This window comes from Chiloscyllium punctatum, chromosome 26, assembly GCF_047496795.1.
Source record: "Chiloscyllium punctatum isolate Juve2018m chromosome 26, sChiPun1.3, whole genome shotgun sequence".
Lineage (NCBI taxonomy): Eukaryota > Metazoa > Chordata > Chondrichthyes > Orectolobiformes > Hemiscylliidae > Chiloscyllium > Chiloscyllium punctatum.
In genome coordinates, this window is record NC_092764.1 from 32,683,150 (window position 1) to 32,708,378 (window position 25,229).

At 40.4% G+C, this 25,229-nt stretch overlaps 1 protein-coding gene across 3 annotated transcripts in view; it reads left to right on the plus strand.

Annotated features, from left to right (window-relative positions):
* The window catches only part of spg7 (SPG7 matrix AAA peptidase subunit, paraplegin), a 76,631-nt gene that overhangs the window by 43,752 nt on the left and 7,650 nt on the right, over window positions 1-25,229 (plus strand). For all 3 annotated transcript variants that reach the window (XM_072596083.1, XM_072596085.1, XM_072596084.1), the window contains 6 exons: window positions 2,694-2,796; window positions 5,045-5,155; window positions 8,520-8,635; window positions 10,406-10,562; window positions 13,533-13,696; window positions 20,718-20,795. In XM_072596083.1, the coding sequence (XP_072452184.1) occupies window positions 2,694-2,796; window positions 5,045-5,155; window positions 8,520-8,635; window positions 10,406-10,562; window positions 13,533-13,696; window positions 20,718-20,795 (729 nt within the window). The remainder of the gene's footprint in view (window positions 1-2,693; window positions 2,797-5,044; window positions 5,156-8,519; window positions 8,636-10,405; window positions 10,563-13,532; window positions 13,697-20,717; window positions 20,796-25,229) is intronic.

Consider the following 25,229-nt stretch of genomic DNA (forward strand, 5'->3'; position numbering starts at 1 on the left):
GCTGGTTGCCTTTTCGTGGATGGTGTTGAGCTTTTTGAGTGTTGTTGGAACCGCACTCATCCAGTCATGTGAAGGTGCTAACCATTTCATACCTCTGACAGGAACATTGTAGGCAAATTGTAAACCACAGAAGGAACATGTAAAAAACTGAACATTCCACCAATCAGCCTCATCAAGTGCTACCTGCTGTACATTTGGCAGAGTGTATGGATTCAGTATGGCAATATTTAGTCACCTCAAGATTCACAATTCTGGAAAGGAAGAAAGTCATTCTCAATCTAGAGCGACTGCCTAAAAAGATTTGTATGTTTGATTCAGTTCAGTTTCTGGACAATAGTAACCCCAGAATGTTGTTAGTAGGGGATTCAGTCGTGTTAATGCTATTGAAATGTCAAAAGGATGTTTATTAGATTTGCTCTTAAAGATGGTAATTTCCTGGCATTTACTGTGGTGCAGATACTACTTGCTACTTATCAGCCCAAATTTGAATGTTGTCCAGATCTTGCTGCATTTGGACACACACTGCTTCAGTATTAGAGGAGTTGTGAACAGTGCTCAACATTACAATCACCAGCAAACGTTCCCAGTTCTGGCATTATGATGGAAGGAAGGCAACTGATGAAGCAGTTAAATATGTTTGGCCCAATTATCCTAATTGCGTTTTCCTCCTGATTCCGATGGGCTCCAATTTTTCTAGGACATCTTGGTGCCACACTGATGTCAAGGGCATTAACCTTCATTTTCCGTCCCTTCTGGAGTTCAACCCTCTTGGGGTTGTCCGTATTTGCACCAAGACAGCATTGTGTTCAGGAGTCAATTGGCCCTGGCAGAATCTTTATTAATGAGCATCTAATTTCTTTGCAAGGGTTGATAGATGTCATCAACCCCTTTCATAATTTTGATCAACAGTGAACTGACAAGGTGGTAATTGGCAGAATTGGATCTTTTTTCTCCTGCTGTTTGAGCACAGGACATTCCTGGGCAATCATCCACATGCCAGGTAGATACCCAGGTTTTGGCTGGACCAGAACAGCTTATGATTTTCATAGCTAATTCTGGAACCATAAGTATAATTCTTCAATATGATCTGAGATTGTTTTCAAAAAACCCTATAACCTTTGCAATATCGACTGCATTAGCTGTTTCTTGAACCACGTGGAATGAATAAAATTTATTTTTAAAAAAAACAGAAACTGCATCTGGGGACCCCAGGAGGGAAGAGAGGTGGGTTACTCATTTGTCAATCCTGGCTGAAGAGTTTGCAAATACTTAAGTCTTGTCTTTTTTTTTCACGCTCCTGTGCTGGGGCTCCACCACTATTGTCACAGGAACAGTCTTGGATTGTTTGACTCCAACGAATTGTTTGTTGTCCACCACCATTCACAACTAGATGTTGTAAACTTGCGGAATCCAGATCTGATCTGTTGATTAAACTGATCTGATAGTTTAACTACCTTTATTTTGTGTTGATTCCATCGTCCTCGTCCTATGCTAAAGCATCAACAAATTAATGGCTCATTTTTAGGCAAGGCAAGTGTTACTCTTGACTTATCCTCCTGTATTCTGTTCACCAGGGTTGGGCCCCTGCTTGGTGGTGATGTTAGGGTACCAGTTATGGAAAAAGCACAGCAGATCAGGCAGCATCTGAGGAGCAAGAGAGTCGATGTTTCGGGCTTCACCCTTCATGAGTTCTGATAAATGTTTAAGCCTGAAATGTTGACTCTGTTGCTCCTCAGATGCCGCCTAACCTGCTATTCTTTTCCCAGCAGCACACTTTATCGACTCTGACTTCTCCAGCAACTGCAGTCCTTGCTATCTCTAAGGATACTGGTTAGGCAAGGGGATCAAGCCATTGACCAGACCAATGGCCATTCCAGAATGTAAACACAATTGTGTGACTGATGGCCCATAATACCTCATTCCTACGTTTGAGTTGCTCGAGCTGTTCAAAATCTAACTCACTTAGCACTGTGGTAAAGCCATTCTCAAGGTACTAAATGAACAACCCCTGTTCCTAATTCTTATGGTTTTATGATCCTGTAATAGCACCTTTCAATTTTAGCACTGTTAGTAAGGATGATTTTGCAAGATGAACAGTTATTGTTTTCATTTGCAGTGCCTTGTCAATCCTGGGTGGATGTCCTATTTTATTTCTTTTATCAGCAGTGTTAGCAGTTAGATGCAACCATCTGGCTTGCTCGGCCTTTTCAGAGACAGTTTTATGTGTCAACTTCTTTGCTTTTGATGGTTCTTCCAAGATATCTAGTATATTACTTGTAGGAAAATCATATTTAACTAACTTGTTTGAGTTCTTTTGAAAAGAAAAGAGGGCAGGTGAGGGTAATCTGTTGATATCTACATGGACTTCCAAAAGATGTTTGACGCAGTGCCCAACAACTTGGAAGAAAAGTTATAAATTTTGGAACAATGAGTGTCACAGTGTGAAAGCCTATCGATTTAGAATTGGTCTATATTGAGGCATATTTGTTAGTCGTATTCTGGACTACTGGCTCTGTGTCTTAAATGAAATACCTTGTTGGGCATCTCGCTAATCTTTAGTAAGACAAATCGAGAAAGTTGAAGCTAGTTAGGAACCTGCAGGACATGGCTAAAAAGTTGAATATCAAGTAACTTTATACCTATTATTATCTTTGTTGGGGTGGTATATTTCTTTTTTTCTTTCTTATTTGTAGGAAAGAAAGGAAATATTTGAGCAACATTTGAAGAATCTGAAGTTAACTCGCCCAGCCAGTTTTTATTCACAACGATTGGCTGAACTTGCTCCAGGATTCAGTGGTAAGAAATCAGCAGTTAGAAATGTATTTCAGGATTCTGTTGTACCATTTTTCTGAACTGAGCGTGTACGCTGTTGCATGGAAGCTTTTGCACTTGCTAGTTTAATTTTTTTGTACTTGTATATTTCATTTGAAATTTGGGGATGTAAATCAAGATTTGATTTGATTTATTATTGTCACGTACCTAGACACAGTGAAAAGTTTTGTTTTGCATGCAGTACAGGCAGATCATGGGATAATCGGACAGAACGAAGAATAGTGTTATGGCTGCAGAGAATGTGCGCAAAGAGCAGGATCAGTAAGAAATTTAAAATTGGAGATAACAGCAGGGAAGAAGTTGTTCTTGAAACTGTTGGTACATGTTTTTAAGCTTTTGTATCTTCAGCCTGACAGAGGTTCAAAGAGATTATAACTAGGGTGGGAGGGATCTTTGATTACATTGGCTGCCTTCCTGAGGCAGTGAGAACTCAATGGATAGAAGGCTGGTTTGTGTGTGAGGGATTGGGTTGTGTTCACAACTCTGTAGTGTCTTATGGTCGGCGGCAGAGTAGTATCTTTACCAAGCTGTGATGCATTCAGATAGAATGGTTTCAACGGTGCATTGATAAAAATTGGTGAGTGTCTTTATTGACATGCCAAACTCCTTAGCCTCCTGAGAAAATCGAGGTGTTATGCTTTCTTGACCAGAGTGGCAACATGGATGAACCAGAACAGGTTTTTACTGGTCATTACTGCTAGGAACTTGACACTTTTGACCATCTCTATCTCAACGCCATTGTTATGGATAGGAGTGTGCCTTCCACCTTGCTTTCTGAAGTCAATGACTAGTTCTTTCATTTTGCTGATGTTGAGGGAGAGATTGTTAGCTTTACACCATACCGTCAAGCACTCTACCAGTCCTGTATTTTGTCTCAGCATTGTTTGAGATCCGGCCTACAACAGTGGTGTTGTTAGCAAACTTGTAGATAACGTTAAGATGCAATTTGGCCACACTGTCATAAATGTGCAGGGAATATATCGAGGGGCTGAGTCTGCAGCTTTGCAGAGCGCCAGTGTTGAGGGTTACTGTGGAGGAGTGTTGTTACCTATTCTCACTGATTGCAGTCTGTGGGTCAGGAATAGAGGCAATGGCCTTGTGGTATTATTGCTGCACTGTTAATCCAGAGACCTAGATCATGTTCTGGGGTCATGGTTTCGAATTCTGCCACAGCAGATAATGGAATTTGGATTCAATAAAATATCTGAAATTAAAGAGTCTAATGTTGTCTGTGAATCCATTGTTGTTTGTTGGAAAGCCCAAGTAGTTCACTGATGTCTTCTAGGGAAGGAAACTGCCAACCTTTTCTGGGCTGGCCTACAAGTGACTCCAGAACCACAGCAATGTGGTTGACTCTTAACTGCCCTTTGGGCAATTAGGATGAGCAACAAATGCTGCCTGGTCAGCAACAATTTCATCCAACGAATGAATTAAAAAAAACAGTTGATACATTTGCAGAGGATGTAGCAGAGATTTAGGTTTTGGAGTTCGGAGATGAGTTTGGTTGGAATTATGGTGTTGAAGGTGGAGCTGTTGACAATAAGTTGGAGTTTGACATAAGTATCGTTGTTATTCAGATGTTCCAGGGATGAGTGTATGCCAGGGAGATGGCATCTGCCGTGGAACAGTTGGGATAGTAGGCAAATTGCAAAGGCTCAAGGAAGGCTGGGAGGCTAGAGTTAATGTGAGCCATGACTAACCTTGTTGAAGCACTTCATAATTATGGCAGTTGAGCCATCAGGCAGTAGTCATTGAGGCATACTGCATGAGTCTTCTTTGGCACCAGAATGATGATGGCCTTCTGGAAGCAGGTGGAACTTAAGGAGTTGTGAAAATTGGCAGTGAATACTCCTGCCAGCTGCTGTGCACAGGATCTGAGTGCATGGCTGGGGACTGTATCTGGCTCAGTTGCTTTCCATGGGTTCTCTCAAAAAGGCTAATCTGACATCTGAAGTGGTGACTGAGGGACAGGTGCATCGGAGGCTAGGGCAGGTGACATCATTTCACTGACCTTGTGTTCTAAACCAACATAAAATGCGTTGAGTGCATCATGAAGTGATGTATTTTTGTCTGCTATTCTGTTCTGTTGTCTTTTGAACTCATTAGCATTTTGAACTGATAATAAATAATGTAATATGTCCTAATATGCTGTACAAAAGAATGTTCCTCCCTTCAAAATCTTTACCTTACGATTAATTTACTTCCATCCTAGGAGCTGATATTGCCAACATCTGCAATGAAGCAGCATTACATGCAGCCAGAGAAGGGGAGAAATCTGTTGACACATTCAGTTTTGAATATGCAGTAGAGAAGGTCATAGCAGGTATACCTGCTTTGAATTTTTACTTGTTTTGTGAAGCTTTACTGGAAAGTAAATAGTTTATCATTTTATTTATTTATGGATGAGAGATTCACTGGCTAGAATCATACAGTGCAGAAGAGGCATGTCAGCCCATTGAGTCTGCACCAACAAAAACTACTCAAATTCTCCACTAGTCCCACTTTCCAGCATTTGGCCCCTAACGTTAATGTTATAACATTTCAAGTGATTGTTCAAGTACTTTTAAAGGTTATGAGGTTTATTGCCTCAATTACCCTCCCAGGAAGTGAATTTTGAATCCAAATTTCCACCGTCCTCTGGGTGAAAAACCATTTCCTCAAGTCCTCTCGAAACCTCCTCCTTTCACCTTAAAATTATGCCCTCTTGTTATTGACCTTCCAACAAAAGGAAACAGATGCTTTCTATCCATCCTGTTCATGCCACTTATAATCTTATATAACCAAATTAGGATCTCTCTCCGCTGCCTTGACTCTAAAGAAAACTCAAGTTTATCCAGACTCTCTTTGGAGCTAAACTGATCCATGCCGGGCAACAACCTGGCGAATCTCCTCTACATTCTCTCCAGTCAATCGCATCTTCCTATGGAGTGGTGACCAGAACTGCACATTGTACGCCAGCTGTGGCCTAACCAAGTTTCCATACAGCTTAACATTACCTTCTTGCTGTTATTATCTATGCCAATATTAGCTCCTTGCTGTTATTATCTATGCCAAAACTGATAAAGGGCAAATATCTCATATTCTAAACTATTAACCTGCCCTGCCACCTTCAGAGGTTTGTGGGCAAGCAATCCAAGATCTTTCTGTTCCTTTGAATTTCCTCCTATCCTTCCATTCATCTGAGTGTATCCTTGTTGTGTTACTACTTCCAAAGCACATCACCTCATACTTATCAATGTAAAATTCCATTTGCCTCTGATTAGTGCACCTGCCCCATCCATTTACATCTTGTAAACTAAGACCTCCTTCCTCACTGTCAACTAGTTGGAAAATTAGCTCAACATTCTTTTTCCCCCCATTTTTTTATTGTTTTATATGTATCACAAACAATAAGGGACCAAATACTGGTCCCTGTGATATGCCACTAGCCACCAGCCTCCCGTAACACAAACAGCCTTTTACCACCACCCTATCTCCCATCATTGAGCCAATTGTGATCCACTTGTCAAGTTACACTGGATCTTTTATTCTTTTACCCTTTTGTGACTCTCCATGTGGGACTTTGTGAAAGGCTTTGCTAAAATTCATATAAACTACATTAACTGCAGTACCTTCATCTACACACGTGGTAACCTAATTGAAAAATTCAATCAAAATTATTGGGCATATGTTCTTATGACAAAGCCATGCTAATTATCTCTGATCTATTCTTGCTTCTCCAAGTGGAGATTACTTCTCTCTCACAAACTTTTATCCCATAGTTTCCCTGTTGTTAATATGAGACTCGCTGGTCTGTCATTCCCTGGTTTATCCCAACCCTTTATAAAGTCATGAGGGGCATAAATATGGTGAATGGCCAAGATCTTTTCCCCAGGTTAGGTGAGTCCAAAACGAGAATGCATAGATTTAGGGTGAGAGGGGAAAGATTTAGAAGGGACTTGAGCTACTCTTTCAAAAGAGGGTGGTGCGTATGTGGAATAAGTTGCTAGAGGAAATGGAAGAAATGAGTCCAATTTAACAGACATGAATGGGAAAGGTTGAAAGGGATGTGACCAAATGCAGGCAAATGGGAATGGTTCAGTTTAGGAACCCTGGTCAGCATGAATGAGTTGGGCCAAAGGGCCTGTTTCCGTGCTGTATACCTCTATGACTGTATGACCATCCTTCTTAAAAAGTGGATCCACATTAACTGTCCTCCAGTCTTCTGGCACCTCCCCAGTGGTCAGAAAAGAATTAAAGTAGTAATTTCCTCCCTCTTATCCCAGGCTTCAGTGGGAGATAACTCATCTGGATCTGCGGATTTGTCTACTTTTAAGCCTGCCAAAACTCCAATGTCACCTCACTTCCTAAATCAAACTGCTCACGAATCTCAAAGTCCCATCTTCTGAATTATGTAACTGCTCCTCCTCTAGAGTGATGACATGTGAAGTACTCATTTGACACTCAACCATTGTCCTCCAGCTCCATACACAGTTTGCCTCCTTTTGTAACTAATAAGCCCTACCCTATCCTGGTTATCTTCTTCCCTTTGACATACTTGGAATTCTCCCTAGTCTTACCTGTCATTTGTTTTTTGTTCACACCTCCTCATTGCTCTCCTAAATTCTTTCTTGAGCCCTGCACTTCCTATACTCCATTAGGGTCTCCCTTGACACTTTTTTTTTAATATCTGATGAAACTTTTCCGATCCGTGTCTGTATATTTTGCTTACTTTCACTTGCATTCTAATTTTTCCCTCATTAATATTTTAGTAATTACAGTCATGGAGACGTACAGTACGGAAACAGACCCTTTGGTCCAATTTGTCCGAAACAGAGGGTATAGGTTTTGGAGAAATGGGGAAAGATTTAAAAGAGACCTAATGGGCAACTCTTTCATGCAGAGGGCAGTGCATGTATGGAGTGAACTGCATGAGAAAGTGGTGGAGGCTGGTACAATAACAACATTTAAAAGGCTTCTGGATGGGTATATGAATAGGAAGGGCTTAGAGGGATATGGGCCAAGAGCTGGCAAATGGGACTAGATTAATTTAGGAGATAACTTTCTTTGCTTTTTTTTGATGTATTCTGTCCCAACCTTCTGACGTGCCACCTATGTTTAGCACAATTGGATATATTTTCTTTGAGTTTGATGCTGCCTTTGACTTTAATTAACCATGGGTGGTGTGTCCATCCCTTAGATTTTTGTTATTTGTTATATCGTACCTATTCTGCACTGTGTGGAGTAGTCCCTTAAATATTAGCTACAGCATCTCTATTGATGTATCCCTTAACCTAAATTGCCAGATCACTTTTGCTAATTCTGTTTTTTTGTCTTCATAATTGCCTTGTTTGATTTCAAAGTGTTATAATTGCTGCCTTTGAATGGAAAAGGGAAATGCAGTTAACTGGACAGCTGCATAATGATGTCTGTGCAGGACAATTGGCTGAATAGACTGTTTGTGATGTATGATTGGTCCATGATTCATGTTCTCAAAATTCAAGTGTTCCTAAAGAGCCAAATACATTCGGCAGGGAAGAGAAGGATTTGTTTCAATTCAAGTGCAGTTCTCAAAGTAGTATCCAAAATTCTTACTTTTGATTGTTAAATAAATTCCCAAAAGGTCAATATTGTTCATCCTCCTGACAATATTTGCTTGTTGAATAATTTTTTATTTGTTTTGTTCACGGTTTTCATCTTTCCCACAGGCACAGCAAAGAAGAGTAAAATTCTCTCGAAGGAAGAACAGAGAATAGTAGCTTATCATGAGTCTGGGCATGTTCTTGTGGGTTGGCTTCTTGAGCACACAGAAGCTGTCTTAAAGGTCTAATTTTTTTGTATAATTATGATCCATCATTATGCTCATTTGTACACAAGTAGTGTTGGTTGGAATCTGCAGTGACATGGTGCTCACAAATAATAGAGCTTAAACTTATTTAATGTTTCAATTTGAATCCATCTTGTAATGGTTCAATGTCAATTGTGTTAAAATTTGCTCTGATACCAATTTATTAGTTGGAGGTATCTCAAAGCAGTTTGTGAACAGTGACAAATCTGAGTGTATGCTAAGCCTCCACTATCAAAAAGGCAGTTGGACATCAATCTTCACAGCGGTCAACTATGTTTTATAATTAAAGAAAACTATTGTTTCAAAGTCAAACAAGAATGTAAAATTGAAAGATTTTAAATGTAGTGAATGTAGTAAACAAGACTTTACAAGCTAAAGAGGCAAATACATAAGGCAGGGAAGAGAAGAATTTTTGCTTTGGTTCAAAAATTTTAATATTGTTTTAAGTATCCAGTTTATGTTATCAGAACTCTGGTGGGTTATTTGAATTCTGTTTTAGTTTCCTTGTCTGATGAAGAATATTTTGCCTGTGGCAGAAATTCAACAAAGGTTTGCCACCTGGTTCCTGGGATCGCAGGACTGATGTCTGAAGAGTGACTGGATTAGTTAAAACTATGTTCACTGGAGTGTAAAGGAATGAGTGAGTCTCATAGAAACCAATAAGTTCTAACAGGATTAGTTGAGGGATGACTGGTGAGTCCAGAACCAAGAGTCACAGACTATGGATACGAGGTAGGCCATTTAGGTCTGCGATAAGAAATTTCTTCACCCAGAGAATATTGAATCTGTGGAATTCTCTGCTACAGGAAATGGTGGAGGCCAAAATATTGAGTGTTTTCAGGGAGGACTTTGGTATAATTCTTAAGTCTAATGTGATCAAAGGATATAGGAAAATGTGGGATCAGGGTACTGAGATGATCAGCTGTGAACATTTTGAATGGCGGAGCAGGCTCAAAAGAGCCGAATGGCCTCATCCTCCTGTTTCCTATGTTTTCTATGTTTCCATGTTTCAATTGCAGCAAGTCCAATCCTATGATCACCCAATGTTAATCTGCACTTCCTCAGAAAAGCAACCAAATATTCTTAAAGAGCAGGAATTTTGATTCCATTTCCCTCCTTAGCTCAGAGGTGCTGATTCCTATGTAGACCAGAAATTATGCCCAGAAGGAGCTGGATTGTATTGTTTGCAGCTAGTAATCTACTATATGCTTAATAGAGCCATGAAGCCTTTTGGAAAATACATTTGTCGTATCTTAAAACATGGTGGCTCAGTGCTTAGCATTGCTGCCTCACAGTGCCATGGACCTGGGTTTAATTCCACCCTCTGGTATTGTCTGTGTGGAGTTTGCACATTCTCCCTGCATTTGCATGGGTTTCCTCCAGGTACTCTGTTTCCTTCCACAGTCCAAGGATGTGCAGGTTAGATGGATTAGTGGTGCTAAATTGCCCGTAGTGTGCATAAATGTGCAGGTAATGTTGGGAAATGCAGAGTTACAATGATGGGATAGGTCTAGGTGGGATGCTGTTTGGAGGGTCTCTGTGGACTTGCTGGGCCAAAAGGCCTGCTTCCACACTGCATGGATTCTATGAAATGATAAAATACAGGTTTCCACAATTATTGTGTATTTGCCTTAAGGAATTATTAATGATTTTTTTTAATCTTACATCAAGGATTCTGAACCATCAATTTTAATTTTCTGATATCACCTGAGGTAACTTGTAAGTAATCTTTCTTTCACCTTGTAGGTCTCCATAGCACCACGAACAAATGCTGCACTGGGATTTTCACAGATCCTACCACGAGAGCAACACCTTTACACCAAAGAACAACTTTTTGAACGTATGTGTATGGCCCTCGGAGGTCGTGTTGCAGAAGCTATCACCTTTAATAAAGTCACAACAGGTATGATTTGAAAAATCCCAAATGTAAAAATGTTTAAAATTTTTTTCTGATTCGCCGGACTGTGTTTTGTTCAGTTTAGCTCTAAAGGATGACCTTTTGTGTAGCTTTTATTCAATATCAGCCTGTCCTGCTCCACCAGGGGCAGATGGTGGGAGACCCTCAGTGGAAGGTGTACATCTCTTTTCAAGCAGTCTTTATTTTTTGCCCCCCACAGACGTCTGGCTGAGATAATGGGAGACTTACCTTCCAGCCCTCTATAAAGCCATTTAATCCTGTTGCTGGGAGATGGGATGAATTTTCCTTCCTTCCTGTTCTGTGAAACTTAGACATTGCAATGTACAACTCTATATGCCTCATTTAAGAACCAGTATCCTACTGCAGATATGATGCTTCATTCTGTTGCATTGCCATTTATAAGTTTCTTAAGGTTAATGGAATGTAATAAATACTTACACATTTATTGATCTTGCCAGTTCAGTTCCCTTCTTTTCGAAATTATGACAACCAAGTTTGATCTTGGCCTCATTGTGTGCACTTCCAGCTGAATAATTGAGAACTGGAACCCTGGCCATATTTTCACACCTATTGCAATATCTCTACTATTATTCAGATAGAGATCTGTAAAGTCAACATTAGAGACTTGTACTTCTATAGTAGCTTTCACATTCTCAACATTGAGCCATTATGTGCCTGGTCAAAGTGGTGAACTTAGCCTGGACAATCACAAAAGCCAACCTCCAATTTATAGAATCCATCTACCAGGCCCACTGTCAAGAAAAGGTAGCCAGCATTCTCAAAGATCAATCCCACCCTGGCAATGCTTTGAAACAAACTCTACCATCGGGGAGAAGATTCGGAAGCCTGAACACATGCACCAGCTGGTTTTGAAACAGTTTTTACTCAAATTTTATTAGAATATTGAATGGACTCAAACTCTGAACATTTGCCTGTATCTGTGCTTTTTTTTTGTGCCTCAGCACATGTGACAATAAATTCAATTCAATTAAAATAATGCTGGTAGAAGCTAATAGATTATTGTAATAGGAATATTGTGCAAGGCTGGGAGGGTTGGAAAATAGCACCGTCATGATGTTTATTTCAAAAGCTGGTGTAAACAATAGGCCGAGAGGCCGTCGTCTTTTCTATAATAATTCTGTTAACATCTAACCTGAAAACTGGTAGTGTCAACAATACAGTACTCTTTAGGATAGCACTAAACTGTCAGTTTACGTTGTGTGTTGAAGTTCATAGTGGGAATTCAGCCCACAACATTCTTAACCAGAGGTGAAAGTGGCACCATTTTGGTGATACCCAAAATGTAACTTGTAGACAGACTTTTGATTTTCCTTAGACTGTCCTACTTGCGAGATGAGCACAAGGTCTTCAGTAGAATCATAAATTGAAATACTTAAATACATATTTTTGTATACTTAAAAAAAATTTTGGTTATCTTTTTAAAGGGCTGCTTTCATACCAGATAGGTGGGGCAGTATACTTGGATTACAGCATTTTCTTTCACTTCTAGTACTTTTTGTTAATTTCAGGCTGGACTGAAGTCTGACAATAGTGTCTCTCCCAAGAAGCGTAAGCCTTTGCAGTCTGACTACACCTTAAATGGTTATCTCCCTTTCAACAGCCCAAAATTACAGAAATTAGAACCAAGCTAATGGACGTTGCAGTTTTGAAAAATGACCAGTGAAGAAGATGAAAGGTTTCTTTGTTCTCTTGAAGGTTTGAGTAAAGTTTCATCTGCATTTGACCAATGAAAGTGTTAGGAATGTTTTGTTACCAAGACAATTGCTTGACTACTTTTATTCAACTCTATTATCTTATTACAGAGAAGTTAATATATTAACTTGTTTTAGCCAACAGAAACATTTGGAAAGAATTGAAGATATATTATAAACTGTGTAATTTCTAATGTTAAATACTCTACTTATATTCTTGGACAAGTTATGAGTAAAAAACTAATTGTTCGATGGGCAGGATCATTTTCTCCCTCTGCTCACAGTTTTTATCTTATCATCGTACCCTCCCTTGTCTCTTTTACTGATTTTGATTCCAAGATTCTGTGTTCTTGGGTTTTTTTCCACTCTTTCAGAAGAATTATTTTTCTCTTCCTGTATCCTGATTGCATTGAAATCCAGATTAATGACAGTCCAATAAAAAACAAAGAACTGCAGATGCTGGAAATGAGAAACGAAAAAGAGAAATTGCTGGGTAAAATCAGCAGGTCTGGCAGCATCTGTGGAGAGCAAGCAAAGTAAATGTTTTCTTTCCAGCGACTCCTCTTCAGAATGTTCTAAAGAAAAGTCACTGGACCAGAAATGTTAACTTTGCTTTCTCCTCATTAATCCGTCCTTTACTCTAACTTATTCTTCTCCAGGATCTCAAAGCTGCAGAAATCCTCCAACCCTTCCTTATTCTTACAATCTTCAATTTTAAACATTTAAGTCTGGAGTCAGCTAATCTTGTCCTAATGTAACTTGTTGTCATATTCATACTTGTCAACCTTGGTATGTTATTTCTCACTTTCCCTGGCACCAGTATTCTCCCTAAGTGTAATTTGTATTAAGTAGTTAGTATTTTTGTCCTTTGTAAAATTTATAATCACTTTGAGGATGTTAATGATATTCTGGACCAAGGAGGTATTTAGTTCCATTGAAAGCTGGAGGAATATTCATCCATTGGTTCTGTTTTAGGGATCTAAACAAATGGAAAACACAAGTGAATTAAAGGTAATAGTAGAAGATACTCTTGTATGTGATACATCTGACAGTGTCAGCAACATTTTCATTTTTAATTTGTTTGGGAGACCCTCCATTGCTCAAATTTTGGAGAACCTCTTTTTGTTTTTAGAAATCTCATTATTCCTCAAAATTAAACTGGATCTGTTTGAAAACCAAATTCACTGCACATATCAGGGTATTTCTGTGTTCTGGATTGAGTGATGCAATTTTTAATATGCAGGTGCTCAGGATGATTTACGAAAAGTCACGAAAGTTGCTTACTCTATGGTGAAATGCTATGGAATGGCTGAAACAATTGGACACATTTCATTCCCTGATACGGAGGAGATGGGGGTGATTGGTCGCCGACCCTACAGCCAAGGTCTCCAGGATCACATGGATCATGTAAGTCCTACAATTATGCAAGATCACCAGTTACCTTCAACTTAATCATGCTGAAATATAACTTCTTTTCTGAAAACACTTGAGAAGAGATGGCCTTATTCTTGTGGCTTAGTTTTTGAGCTAAACCATAAGATTTTGGTGGTATTTGTTTTGCGCTAAAAACCATATATGTGTGAATAACTGCAGTTCAAATTAACTTTTTTGTGATTCTGTAAGCTTTGAAAAGTAGTGTCCATTTCCAAACACACTTTCACCTCCCAAGTCCTTGAACGTGTTAAATAAAATCTGAAAGAACACAGATGCTGTCAATCAGAAGCAAAAATGGAAGTTACTGGAAAAGCTCAGCAAGTCTGGCAGTATCTGTGAAGAGAAATCAGAGTTAACGTTTCAGGTCCTTTCTGTGGAAGGGTCACTGGACCTGAAATGTTCGTCTGCTAAAGTTGGAGTGGCTGCCTTTCCAAACCATGTGCTGAGGTCTTCTTCAAAGTTCTGTATCAGGATTTAAGGAAGCAAAATTTGACAATTAGTTTTAGAGATGTGTTGTTACATTTGATTAAAGGTACAGACACAACAACCCGTTGCATAACTGCATTTTTTTATGATGCCGATGGTGAGGGAGAATATGATGCATTCAACGGACAGATAGTCCATGAATTTTGAACTGGTCATATTTTTGAGAAACAAGGACAATATCAACAAACAAAGGTTTTCTTACTAGGACTTCAGTTTTGTCTTGGCTTTTAGTGTTGAAAGATTTGAAGTTCCCTATCTGATTATTTGTAGGGGTACATTTCCATTTGGGCGGCAGGATGGCACAGTGGTGAGCACTACTGTCTCATAGCACCAAGGAGAAGGTTTTGATTCCAGCCTTGAGCAAACTATCGATGTGAAATTTGCATGTTCTCCCCATGTCTCTGTGGGTTTCTCCAGGTCTCCCAGTTTCCTCCCCTAGTCCAAAAATATGTAGGTTAGGTGAGTTGGCCAGGCTAAATCAACCCATAGTCTCCAGGGATGTGCAGGCTGGGTGGATTAGCCATAGTAAATGCAGGGTTGTGTGGATAGGGTGGGATGCTGTTTGGAGGGTCATTACAGACTAAATGGGCTGAATGGTACCTCTGGGTTTCTATAATTCTCTGATTGCAGCTGGCAAACCATAATTCAGGAAGACAGAAAGGAAGAAGTTGCAAGTCTGTTTTGTTCCATTCTTAATCTGTCACGTGTAGAGCTGCCCAATTGAATAAATTGAGCTGTGCCATGTATGTTAATATGGAATTACCAAATGAGACTTTCATACTTTGAAAGGACAGCTGATTTTCTCTGGTACCTGGTAGAGGTCTGAGCCACTTGCAGTATCAAATATTCCTCTCGCCTCTATAATCTCTCCCAGCCAATGATAATTTCTAGGTGTCTTCTCTTATTTAGTCTGGGATTTTAAACATCTAATTGCTACACCACTGCTGCACCTTCACCTGTCTGAGTCTTAAGCTCTAGAATTCTTTCCAGAGTCTCTCAATTTGTTTACCTCTCTTTTCCTCCTTTTTTAATAACCAACAATTTGTACGAATCGAGAGAGGAAAAAAATAATTGCTATTTGCCGGAGGAAGTAGCCCCACTAGGACTCAATCACTGCCTGGCAACTTGCTGAAGGTCATAGGACGTTCCTCGTTGATTGTCAGGATGTTCACCTTTTCCATCAGCTGTTGGATTCCTCACCCCCTCGACTTCAGAAATAGCCAAAAATGTCAGGCAAAGAGAGGATTGAAATTTTTCTTTACAAATTAGAAAGTTACAGAAATGTAAAAATATAGCATCATAACATCAAAAACAACAATAAACAATAAACCAACTACTATACTACTCTACAAAGGAAACCAAAGCTACACTTATTAGAAATCAATAAATAAATAATCAACCTTTAAAGAGCACCAATTATTGAACTCACCTTTGTTCGAAATTCTTCCTCTCATGGCCTTGGGTTTATCAGACCAAACCATCATTGCTCGACAAAAGCCCGAATGAAAATGATGGACAGACCTGCTTCCAAGTAACTCAGAAAGGGCTGCCATGTCTTGTAAAAGTTGTCAGTTTTCTGGTGCACCACCTTTCTAAGAATGTGTTCCATAACTAACTTATGCCATCCTGACAGACCCGAGGTGTTCTCAGACACCCAGCACATCAGAATGTTCTTCCTTGCACAAAAAGTGAGAATGTTAAAAGCTTTTTCCCATGTACATCAAAGGGAGGTAAATTTGGCAGACCCAAGAGCAAAGAGATCGGGTCCTCCTTGACTTTGCTTGTCAAGACTCTCTCCATTACTCCTGCCACAGTGCTCCAATATGCACAGAGCCTGTGGCAGGACCACAGAGAATGAGTGAGGGTACCCCTGTTTATTTTACATTTGAGGCATATTGAAGATGCTCTCTGCTTAAATTTCGCAAGATGATCTGAGACTTATGAAGAACCTTTAACTGCATTGCATGGGTTCTATTACATATAGAACCCCGCCTCACCTTCTCACAAATGTCCTTCCATGTTTCTGAAGTGATCTCAACTTCGAACTCTCTCCCAGACCTTACGTAGATGCCCGATGTCACCTGAGGAACCCCCCCCCCCCCCCACCCCCCCCAAACAAATAATAGAGTACTCACTGAAAGAGTGCACTTAACCTGAAGCACCCTCTTTTCTGTATCAGATCTATTTCATTCAAGAGCGTGGTCTCCTTTTCAGATAAAATCTCTTCCTCTGAAAGAAATGGAAGAGGTCCTGACTCGACAATCCATATTTCAGTGTTATTTCATCAAATTACATCAACGTTTCACCCTCAAACAGATCACCCAAATAAGAGACTCCCCTGTCCGCTCAGCGTTTAAACCCAGGATCCATTGTCCGTGGCCAGAAAACCCAGCATGCCAACTATGGGAGTAAGAAAAGATATTTTAGACATAGTACGCTCCATCTGCCCCATCAGCTTCCATGCTTTCATTGTGTTAGTAACTATTGCATTACAGCAATGTTCTGCAACTGTCCTCATTTTGTCTAAAAACAACAGGTTGATAAGCGGGCACTTGGTCTGGGAGGCCTCAGTGTTGAACCATGTCAACACAGAGTTCCCCACAGGCCCAGTTACTTACAAAAGATAGTAGGGAGCTCAGTTGATATCATCTAATGTCTGGGAGGTCCAGTCCCTGGATTAGTTGCAGTTTCGCAAGCTTAAGAAGGGGTGGCTTATAATGCCAAATAAAAGAACTAAGCCAGCTATTCACTTTCTGAAATGTTTGCCACAGAAAGAATAAAGGGAGCATCTGCAAAGGGTACAATAAGCTAGGAAGAACATTCATTTTGCTACGAGCAACTTGACCCAAGCATGATATTGGAAGGCCCCCACCCCCCATTTTTGAAGGTCTTGTTTAATCTTGTCAAATAAATGAACAAACTTAGCCTTGAATAACTGATCAAAGCTAAGGGTGACAGAGAAGCCCAAGTAAAGAAAACCTCCCTGTGCCCACTTATGGAGTCACAGAGATGTACAGCATGGAAACAGACCCTTCGGTCCAACTCGTCCATGCTGACGAGATATCCCAACCCAATCTAGTCCCACCTGGCCCACATCCTTCCAAACCCTTTCTATTCATATACCCATCCAGATGCCTTTTAAATGTTGCAATTGTACTAGATTTCACCACTACCTCTGGCAGCTTATTCCATACATTTACCACCCTTTGTGTGAAAAGGTTTCCCCTTGAGTCTCTTTCATATCTTTTCCCCTGTCACCCTAAACCTATGCCTGTAGTTCTGGACTCCCCCACCCCAGGGAAGAGACTTTGTCCATTTATCCTATCTATGCCCCTCATGATTTTGTAAACCTGTAGAAGGACACTCCTCAGCCTCTGACGCTCCAGGGAAAACAACCCCAGCCTGTTCAGCCTCTCCCTATAGCTTAAATACTCCAACACTGGCAACATCCTTGTAAATCTTTTCTGAACCCTTTCAAGTTTCACAATGTCTTTCCAATAGGAAGGAGACCAGAATTGCACGCAATTCTGGCCTAACCAATGTCCTGTACAGCCGCAACATGATCTCCCAACTCCTGTACTCAATAAAAGAGATACAGCCATTCCACCCAATCAAATGACTTCTCCACGTCCAAAGAGACCACTAACCCTTGAACAGATCTCTGCTGGCACACTTGAATCATGATAAGTAACCTCCGAAAATTATTGAAGGTCTGTGACCCTTTACAAACCCTGTCTGATCTTTAACAACGGAGGGCAACACCCCTTCCAACCTCAATGCCAAAGTCTTCGACAAAATTTTATAATCATAATTTAAGAGCGAGATAGGTCTATAAGAAGCACAGTCTTCCCGGGCCTTCCCTTTCTTGAGGAGAAGAGAGATATTAGCCTCTCTCAAGGATGGCAGGAGGCAATGGCTATCTGAATAGTTGTACATGTCTAACATTGGCCCTGACAGTATGTTTACAAATTCTTTATAAAACTCACTGGGAAGCCCATTAAGGCTGGGCGCATTTCCTCTTTGAAGTTTCCTCACTGCCTTTTGTATCTCTTATGCTGTTAATTGAGCACTAAGGAGAGACGCCTGCTCAGCAGATACGCCCAGAAGATCCAAGTTTCAAAAAAAACTCCATTTTATCCTGTCTATCCTCACAACATTTAAACTGATACAGTTCAGAATAGAACCTCCGAAATGCTGCATTGATCTTTCATTGCCTTTTGAATCCTGCGCTGGATAGAATGCCCAAAGGCCCCCCAAAGCTTTCTCCACAATCGAAACAGTTAGATGATCTGTGTGGAATTGGGGTTGGTAGACATTTGGACATGTCTCCACTCTAGTGACTTTACATTCTTTTCCAATCCTCTCATACCATACGAGGATTGAGCATATACAAAAGAAGACTTGTGGAGTCTCTTTATGAAAAGGCAAGATACTAAACTAATTACAGAACACACAAAGGCACTTAATGGGGGACTATACCCCCTGCTCATAGAGGATGCTTATTCCTCCCACACACATCTCCATTCCCCTAACCAGCTCAAGCCCCACCCCAGACCCAAGCAGTAGAAGGAAACAAGACAAAATAGTGAGCACTCTGCCCATCCACAACTATATATCAACACCAATCTTAATCAGAGAAAGAAAAATTCACACCAACAGCAGCTTTTTTTTAAAAAAAAGGCATCATTACAAGAAACATAGCAAGAGAAAAAAACCCAGTATTATTGTCCATGTCTATAAATCCATCTGATTTTTTTTTAAGAGTCCAAGAAATTTTTCACTTGATCTGAGGAGTCAAATGACTGCGCCATCTCCTTGTGAGTAATATGAAGCACTGCTGGGTATCTCATCGAATATTGAATACAAAGGTCCCTTAATTTTCTCTTGACCCCCTCAAACTGTTTCCTTTTAAGAATCACCGCCACAGAAAAGTCCTGGAAAAGCATTATCTTAGTTCCCTGATAAGTCAGGGCCTGTGGATCTTTCCCTATCCTTCTCGAAGATTCCAGGACTCTCTGCTTGTTCATGTAGCTTTTAAACCGTACCAGGACCGGGTGGGGGCACAACCCGGTGAGTACTGTCAAACTTCACCTGGTCCACATTGGCACCCCAGCCAAGAAACTCTGGCGGCCAGTCTTAATAAAAGCTTGCTGGCTGCCAACCTTTCACTCCCTGCAGCAGCCCAACAACCCAGATATTTTTCCTCCGACCCAGATCATCAACCTGTTCAGTCAAGGCCTGGACTTGTTTTTCGAGGGCCTGCATCTGCCCCACCTAGGATTCTACCTCAGTCTCCCATGCCGCGGTCTGGTGCTCGACCTCTTCAACTCTCTTCCTTAGCCCTTCCAACTCCTTCTCATGCTTTTGTGGCATGACTGAGATCGGCTCCAGCAAAGTATGATTATCTTCCATCAACTCCTTGATCATCCCTCGAATCACTACGAGTTCTTCAGCGGCATTCTGTTGTGCGGGTACCTCTTTCTCGGCTGCTGAGGGATCTGCAGCTGCAGTCATAGTTGCGAGCTCACCTGATGCCCTCAGCAAGTGTCCCGTGTGTTGGAGCTTGGCTCTATGCCTTTCTTTCTTCATCCTCGCTCGCTCAAAAAGGATTAACAGTAGACCCTTGACTATCTGAACACCAACCATCCAAATCTTGAATCACCTGAGCAAGATCTCGAGGCCCTGCAAAAACGGCATCCGACAACCCAGCATTCAGTTATCAGTTAAACGACATTATGACTGCATTGCCAGATAAGTGAGAGATGGTCAATAACTGACAGCTCTTGGCTAATCGGCATTATGGCGTGCATTGCTGGATAATCGAGAGATGCTTGAACATCCGGCATTCATAAATTACCGTGTTTTTTTCCAGCCACCCGAACGATCAATTATCGGCGGGGCGGTATGGATTTGTTGGGCCGAAGGGCCTGTTTCCACACTGTAAGTAATCTAATCTAATCTAATCTAATTAAACCGAATATTCCCCACCCTCTTCGTTTTGACATTCGAGGCTCCGTCACAAATGAATTTAAACGGTTTCACAACTGTTTAACATCAATTTTCTCCAAAAAAAAAAGGTAAGGTGGGTTGTAAAAATATCACTACTGCTGGGCTGGGGTGCAAGGCTCAGCAAGGCAGATCTGCTCAGATTGCCGCCATCTTGGGCTCCCCCTTTTCCTCCTTTTTAAGATGGTGTTTAAAGTATACTCCCTTGACCAACATTTTGGCCATCTCTCTTTATGTTGCCTTAAGTGTCTTGGCGCTACATTTAACTTTTAAATGCCTCTGAAGTGAAAAAGGAGTGTGTGAGTGTTTTTAAAATTGTATTGTTAATGGTTCTATTATAGAAGGAATTATGGAAACTTTTAATTTATGATACCATGATAGTAAACTGGGTGAGTTGAGCAGGTTGTTCATTGTTAAATTAGTTCATGTCATTATCATATCTTCAGTTTATGGATGTGCCCAATAATGCATGTATCCTTTTGCCAATTTCTTAATTCCACAGGAAGCCAAACTCTTAGTGGCTAATGCTTACCGGCACACAGAGAAGCTCCTAATGGATAACCGGGACAAACTCCTTACAGTAAGTTACAACTTGCCCTTTTGACCAAAGAAGAAATAACATTTCAAATATTGACTGTCATTCTTCTTGCACAAACATGTACTCTTGCTTGTAAATCAGCAACGTCACCAAAAATATTACCATTTTGAGTTTTCATATCTGGAAAAAGCAGTTAGATAACACATTCAGATTATTTGTCACTTTTGAATTTGTTCATTCGATGTGGTGTCATTTGGTGTCATTCCAACTTGATTGGACTACTTAGCATCCTGAATTCTGATTCTTGTGCAAGACACATTAAGCTCAATATTTGGTTGAATTACAGATCTTATTTGCATTGGATTGTTCAATGCTTTAATGCCATGATTGACAAACCACAAATGTAATACTGCACAGCTAAAGATTGATTTGGTGAAGATCATTTTTTGTGGAACTGTTTTATTACAGTATCAGAAATTGGAAATCCCAGTTGAATTACTCGTTTCATGGATAAATGTAAAAACTTGAAGTATAATTTTAAATCCTATTTAATGTTCTTTGAGGGTGAATTTTAGATTAATTTACACATTTGGTTACTGCTGAGATTACGGAATGTTATTTATTGTTATAAAGTCACTATTACACTTGGTTAAAAAATCTTCAAAATTCAATTTCTTTGTTTTATACATAGGAAGCACTATCCGGTGCACTGAGACTTTTAATAGTATGTTGTAAGAGAGTTTGAGTAAAATAATATCTCCGGTAAATGATATGAAAAGTGGAGAACTGAAAATAACTGGGGTCCTTTCTCCAGGATATTTTCTTAATTATCTGTTATGTTCAACCAGGTGCAATTTTTTTAATACCTTTCAGATCTCTGACAAGAGAATACACCTGGGTCCAAAATGCAGCTTCAAAAGCTACACCTGCTGGCAATAAAATTAGGCCCGGTTTAAGTATTGGAAAAAGAACATTGAACTGTATTTTTTCCTCCAATGCATAGTGGGCTGGTGGAGCATAATAGGTTAACCCTTAATTGCGCAGTCTCTATCACATGCTTTGTTCTGGTTATCCAAGGTAACCATATATGTATGAATGATGTAAATATCAATTAAAGAAATGGAGCCTGGTCTACTTTAATTCACTGAATATTTGAAGTTCTTGCAGCTGCTAATACTCATGTTTGGTTACTGATCATTGGGCGGCACGGTGGCACAGTGGTTAGCACTGCTGCCTCGCAGCGCCGGAGACCCGGGTTCAATTCCCGCCTCAGGCGACTGACTGTGTGGAGTTTGCACGTTCTCCCCGTGTCTGCGTGGGTTTCCTCCGGGTGCTCCGGTTTCCTCCCACAGTCCAAAGATGTGCAGGTCAGGTGAATTGGCCATGCTAAATTGCCCATAGTGTTAGGTAAGGGGTAAATGTAGATGTAGGGGTATGGGTGGGTTACGCTTCGGCGGGGCGGTGTGGACTTGTTGGCCCGAAGGGCCTGTTTCCACACTGTAAGTAATCTAATCTAATTTAACCTTTTCATGCAGGCTCAAGACAGCTTGCTGAAACTTCTAATTGTGTGTACACTTGTGACACATGATGATGAAATTGACTAGACTGCTGTGTAGTTCAGCCCTTTTCACTCTCCATAGCTGAAGAGAACCAAAGAAATGATACAGCATAAAAGTGGGTCATTTGGCTCATCTTGTCCATGCCAACCCAAAGACAACGAGATGTTCTGCATAAGGCAAAAGCATCCACCTTGTGTGGAGCTATACATCTTTCAAAGCTTTCCTGTCTAGCCAGGATTGTTTTTGATGAATACAAACAAGAAACGTCAACTATGTAGAAGCTAGAATTCCTCTCCCAAGAATTTTTTCCCAAAAATGTACTTGTTTTCATAAATTTGAAAAATACTTTACCAAACAGTTCAACCTGAATATTAGAGTTGGCAATAAAATTCAAGTTGTCTTCATATAGTGTCCCTCACTCATAAGGTTCCTAAATACGATTGTGGTAGTACTAGTATTTGCAATATATATTCAGATTCAGACAACCTGAAAGTAAAACATTTCAAATTGAAAATTAAATTGTGCAACAAATTATTTTCTCTACACTTTCTATGTTCCACTCTGAGGTGTCCCAGTACTTTTGTCAATACACTTGTTTTAGAAAAAAAAATTGCATCTCTCATCAGATTTTCTTTGTAAAGGCATATTCCACAAAGAAGTAGACAACAGTCCATTAACCACTACAGCCACCTTGAGATCAGCATGCAAAGTAGATAAGACTCTGTGCTTGTAGGACAATTTAGGAACAAGAGTCTTTCTCACTACCAGCCAAGCTACATCTCAGTGTTTGTAAGTTCTGCCGTTGAAGCATTTAGCCAAATGCCTTTGCTAATCTCCTGGGGAATCTTCTGACAGCATCTATCACCTTGATTGGTATAGGAAGAGAAACTGAATGGAAAGAGTCGCTTCCCAACCATTCATTTGGAGAATCACATCTGAGAAACTTTGTGGCTAGACTTCTGATAGCATCTAAATTACGCTGATTTGAATTCCTGAATCATTCCAATTCCAGTTAAAAGCACCAGCTTGTTATATTGAGTGGGGAAATCACATTTACACAAACATGCCTGCTGTAAATGGGGTGGAGGGCATCCATACTGAGAGGAAACAGTCCTTCTAATGCCCGCTCATGCTACCCTGCATAAACTTGAGGTTATCTAAAACCCTGTTCCTTGTATCCTTACTCTCAATCCCATTTAACCATTAACCTGTTCGCTGACCTACACTAGCATCCACTTAAGCAACACCTCAATTTGAAAATTCCCCTCCTTGTTTTCAAATCTGTTTGTGGATTTGATCCTTTCTATCTTTGTAATCTTCTCCAATCCCACAATCCTCCAAAATATTTGTAATTATATAATCCATGCTGTCTTGAACATCTGTCTTTAATTGCTGCATGTTTGGTAGCTGCATCTGTAGTTGTTTTAACACTAATCTCTGGAATTCCTTCCTTTAAACCCCCTATTCCTCCCTCCTGTCCTTCCTGAGTTATTGTTGTCACATGTACTGAGATACTGTGAAATGTGTTGTTTTGCATTCTATACAGGCAGATTGTACCATACAAAGTGCATCAGAGTAACAGAACAGAGTGCAGAATACAGTGTTTCAGCCACAGAAAAGGGACAGAGAGAGATCAAAATTAACATTTGAGAGGTCCATTCAAAAATCTGATAACAGCGGGGAGGAAGCTGTTTTTGAAACTACGTATGTTCAAACTTTTATATCTTCCGCTTGATGGAAGAGGGTAAAAGAGAGTATAACTGGAGTAGGAGGGTCTTTGATTATGGTGGTTGCTTTCCCAAGGTAGTGGGAAGTACAAATGGAGTCAATGAATGGAAGGCTGGTTTGTGAGTTTGACTGGGCTATGTTCATGACTCTCTATAGTTCTATTCAGTCTTGGAAAGAACTGTTGCCATACCATGCTATGACGTCCAGATAGGATGCTTTCTATGGTGTAAAAATTGGTAAGAGTCCTTGTGGACATGCCAAATGTCCTTAGCCTCCTGAAGAAGTACAGATGTTGTGCTTTCTCAACCATCATGTGAACGTGGGTGGACGGGGGTATGTTGTTGTGATCATCACTCCCAGGAACTCTGCACTCTCGACCCATGCAGACCTGGATGTGACCTGACCTCCCCTCCTCCTCCTCCTCCTCTTGAAGTTAGTGACCAGTTCCTTCAATTTACTGATGTAGGTGGAGAGATTGTTATCTTTACACCATGTTGCTAAGCACTCAGTCTTTTTCCTATTTTCTGTTCATTGTTGTTTGAGATACAACCTACAATGGTGGTGTCGTAAATGGAGTTGGGTGAGTTTGGCCACACATTCATGAGCGTATAAGGAGTATGGTAGGGGGCTTAGTATATAGCCTTGTAGGGCACTGGTGTTGAGGATTATGGTAGAGGTGTTGTCGTCACCTATTCTTAATGATTGCGGTCTATGGACACATTTATAGAGAGGGAAACCAAGACCTAGGTCTCGGAATTTAGAGATGAGTTTGTTTGGAATTATGGTATTAAAGGCAGAGCTGCAGTCAGTAAGTAGGAGCTTGACATAGGTATCCTTGTTATGCAGATATCCCAGGAATAAGTGTAGAGCCAGGGAGATAGCATCTGCTATGGAGCTGATGCACCGGTGGGTGAATTGCAAAAGATCAAGGCAGTTTGGTGGGCTGGAGTTGATGTCAGCTATGACTAACCCCTTCAACCACTTTATAATTATGGAGGACTGACCCAGCAGGCAGTAGTCACTGGCACAGGGCAATGTGGGGACTTCGAATCATAGGAAGGAGATATTCTAAAATACATCTTAAAACCTTCCCCTTCACCTTTGAGCAACGTTTTAGCCCTCTGCTCGAATTATCTGATATGACTGAATGTCCAAGTTAGTTTCATAATGCTCTTGTGACACATCTTGG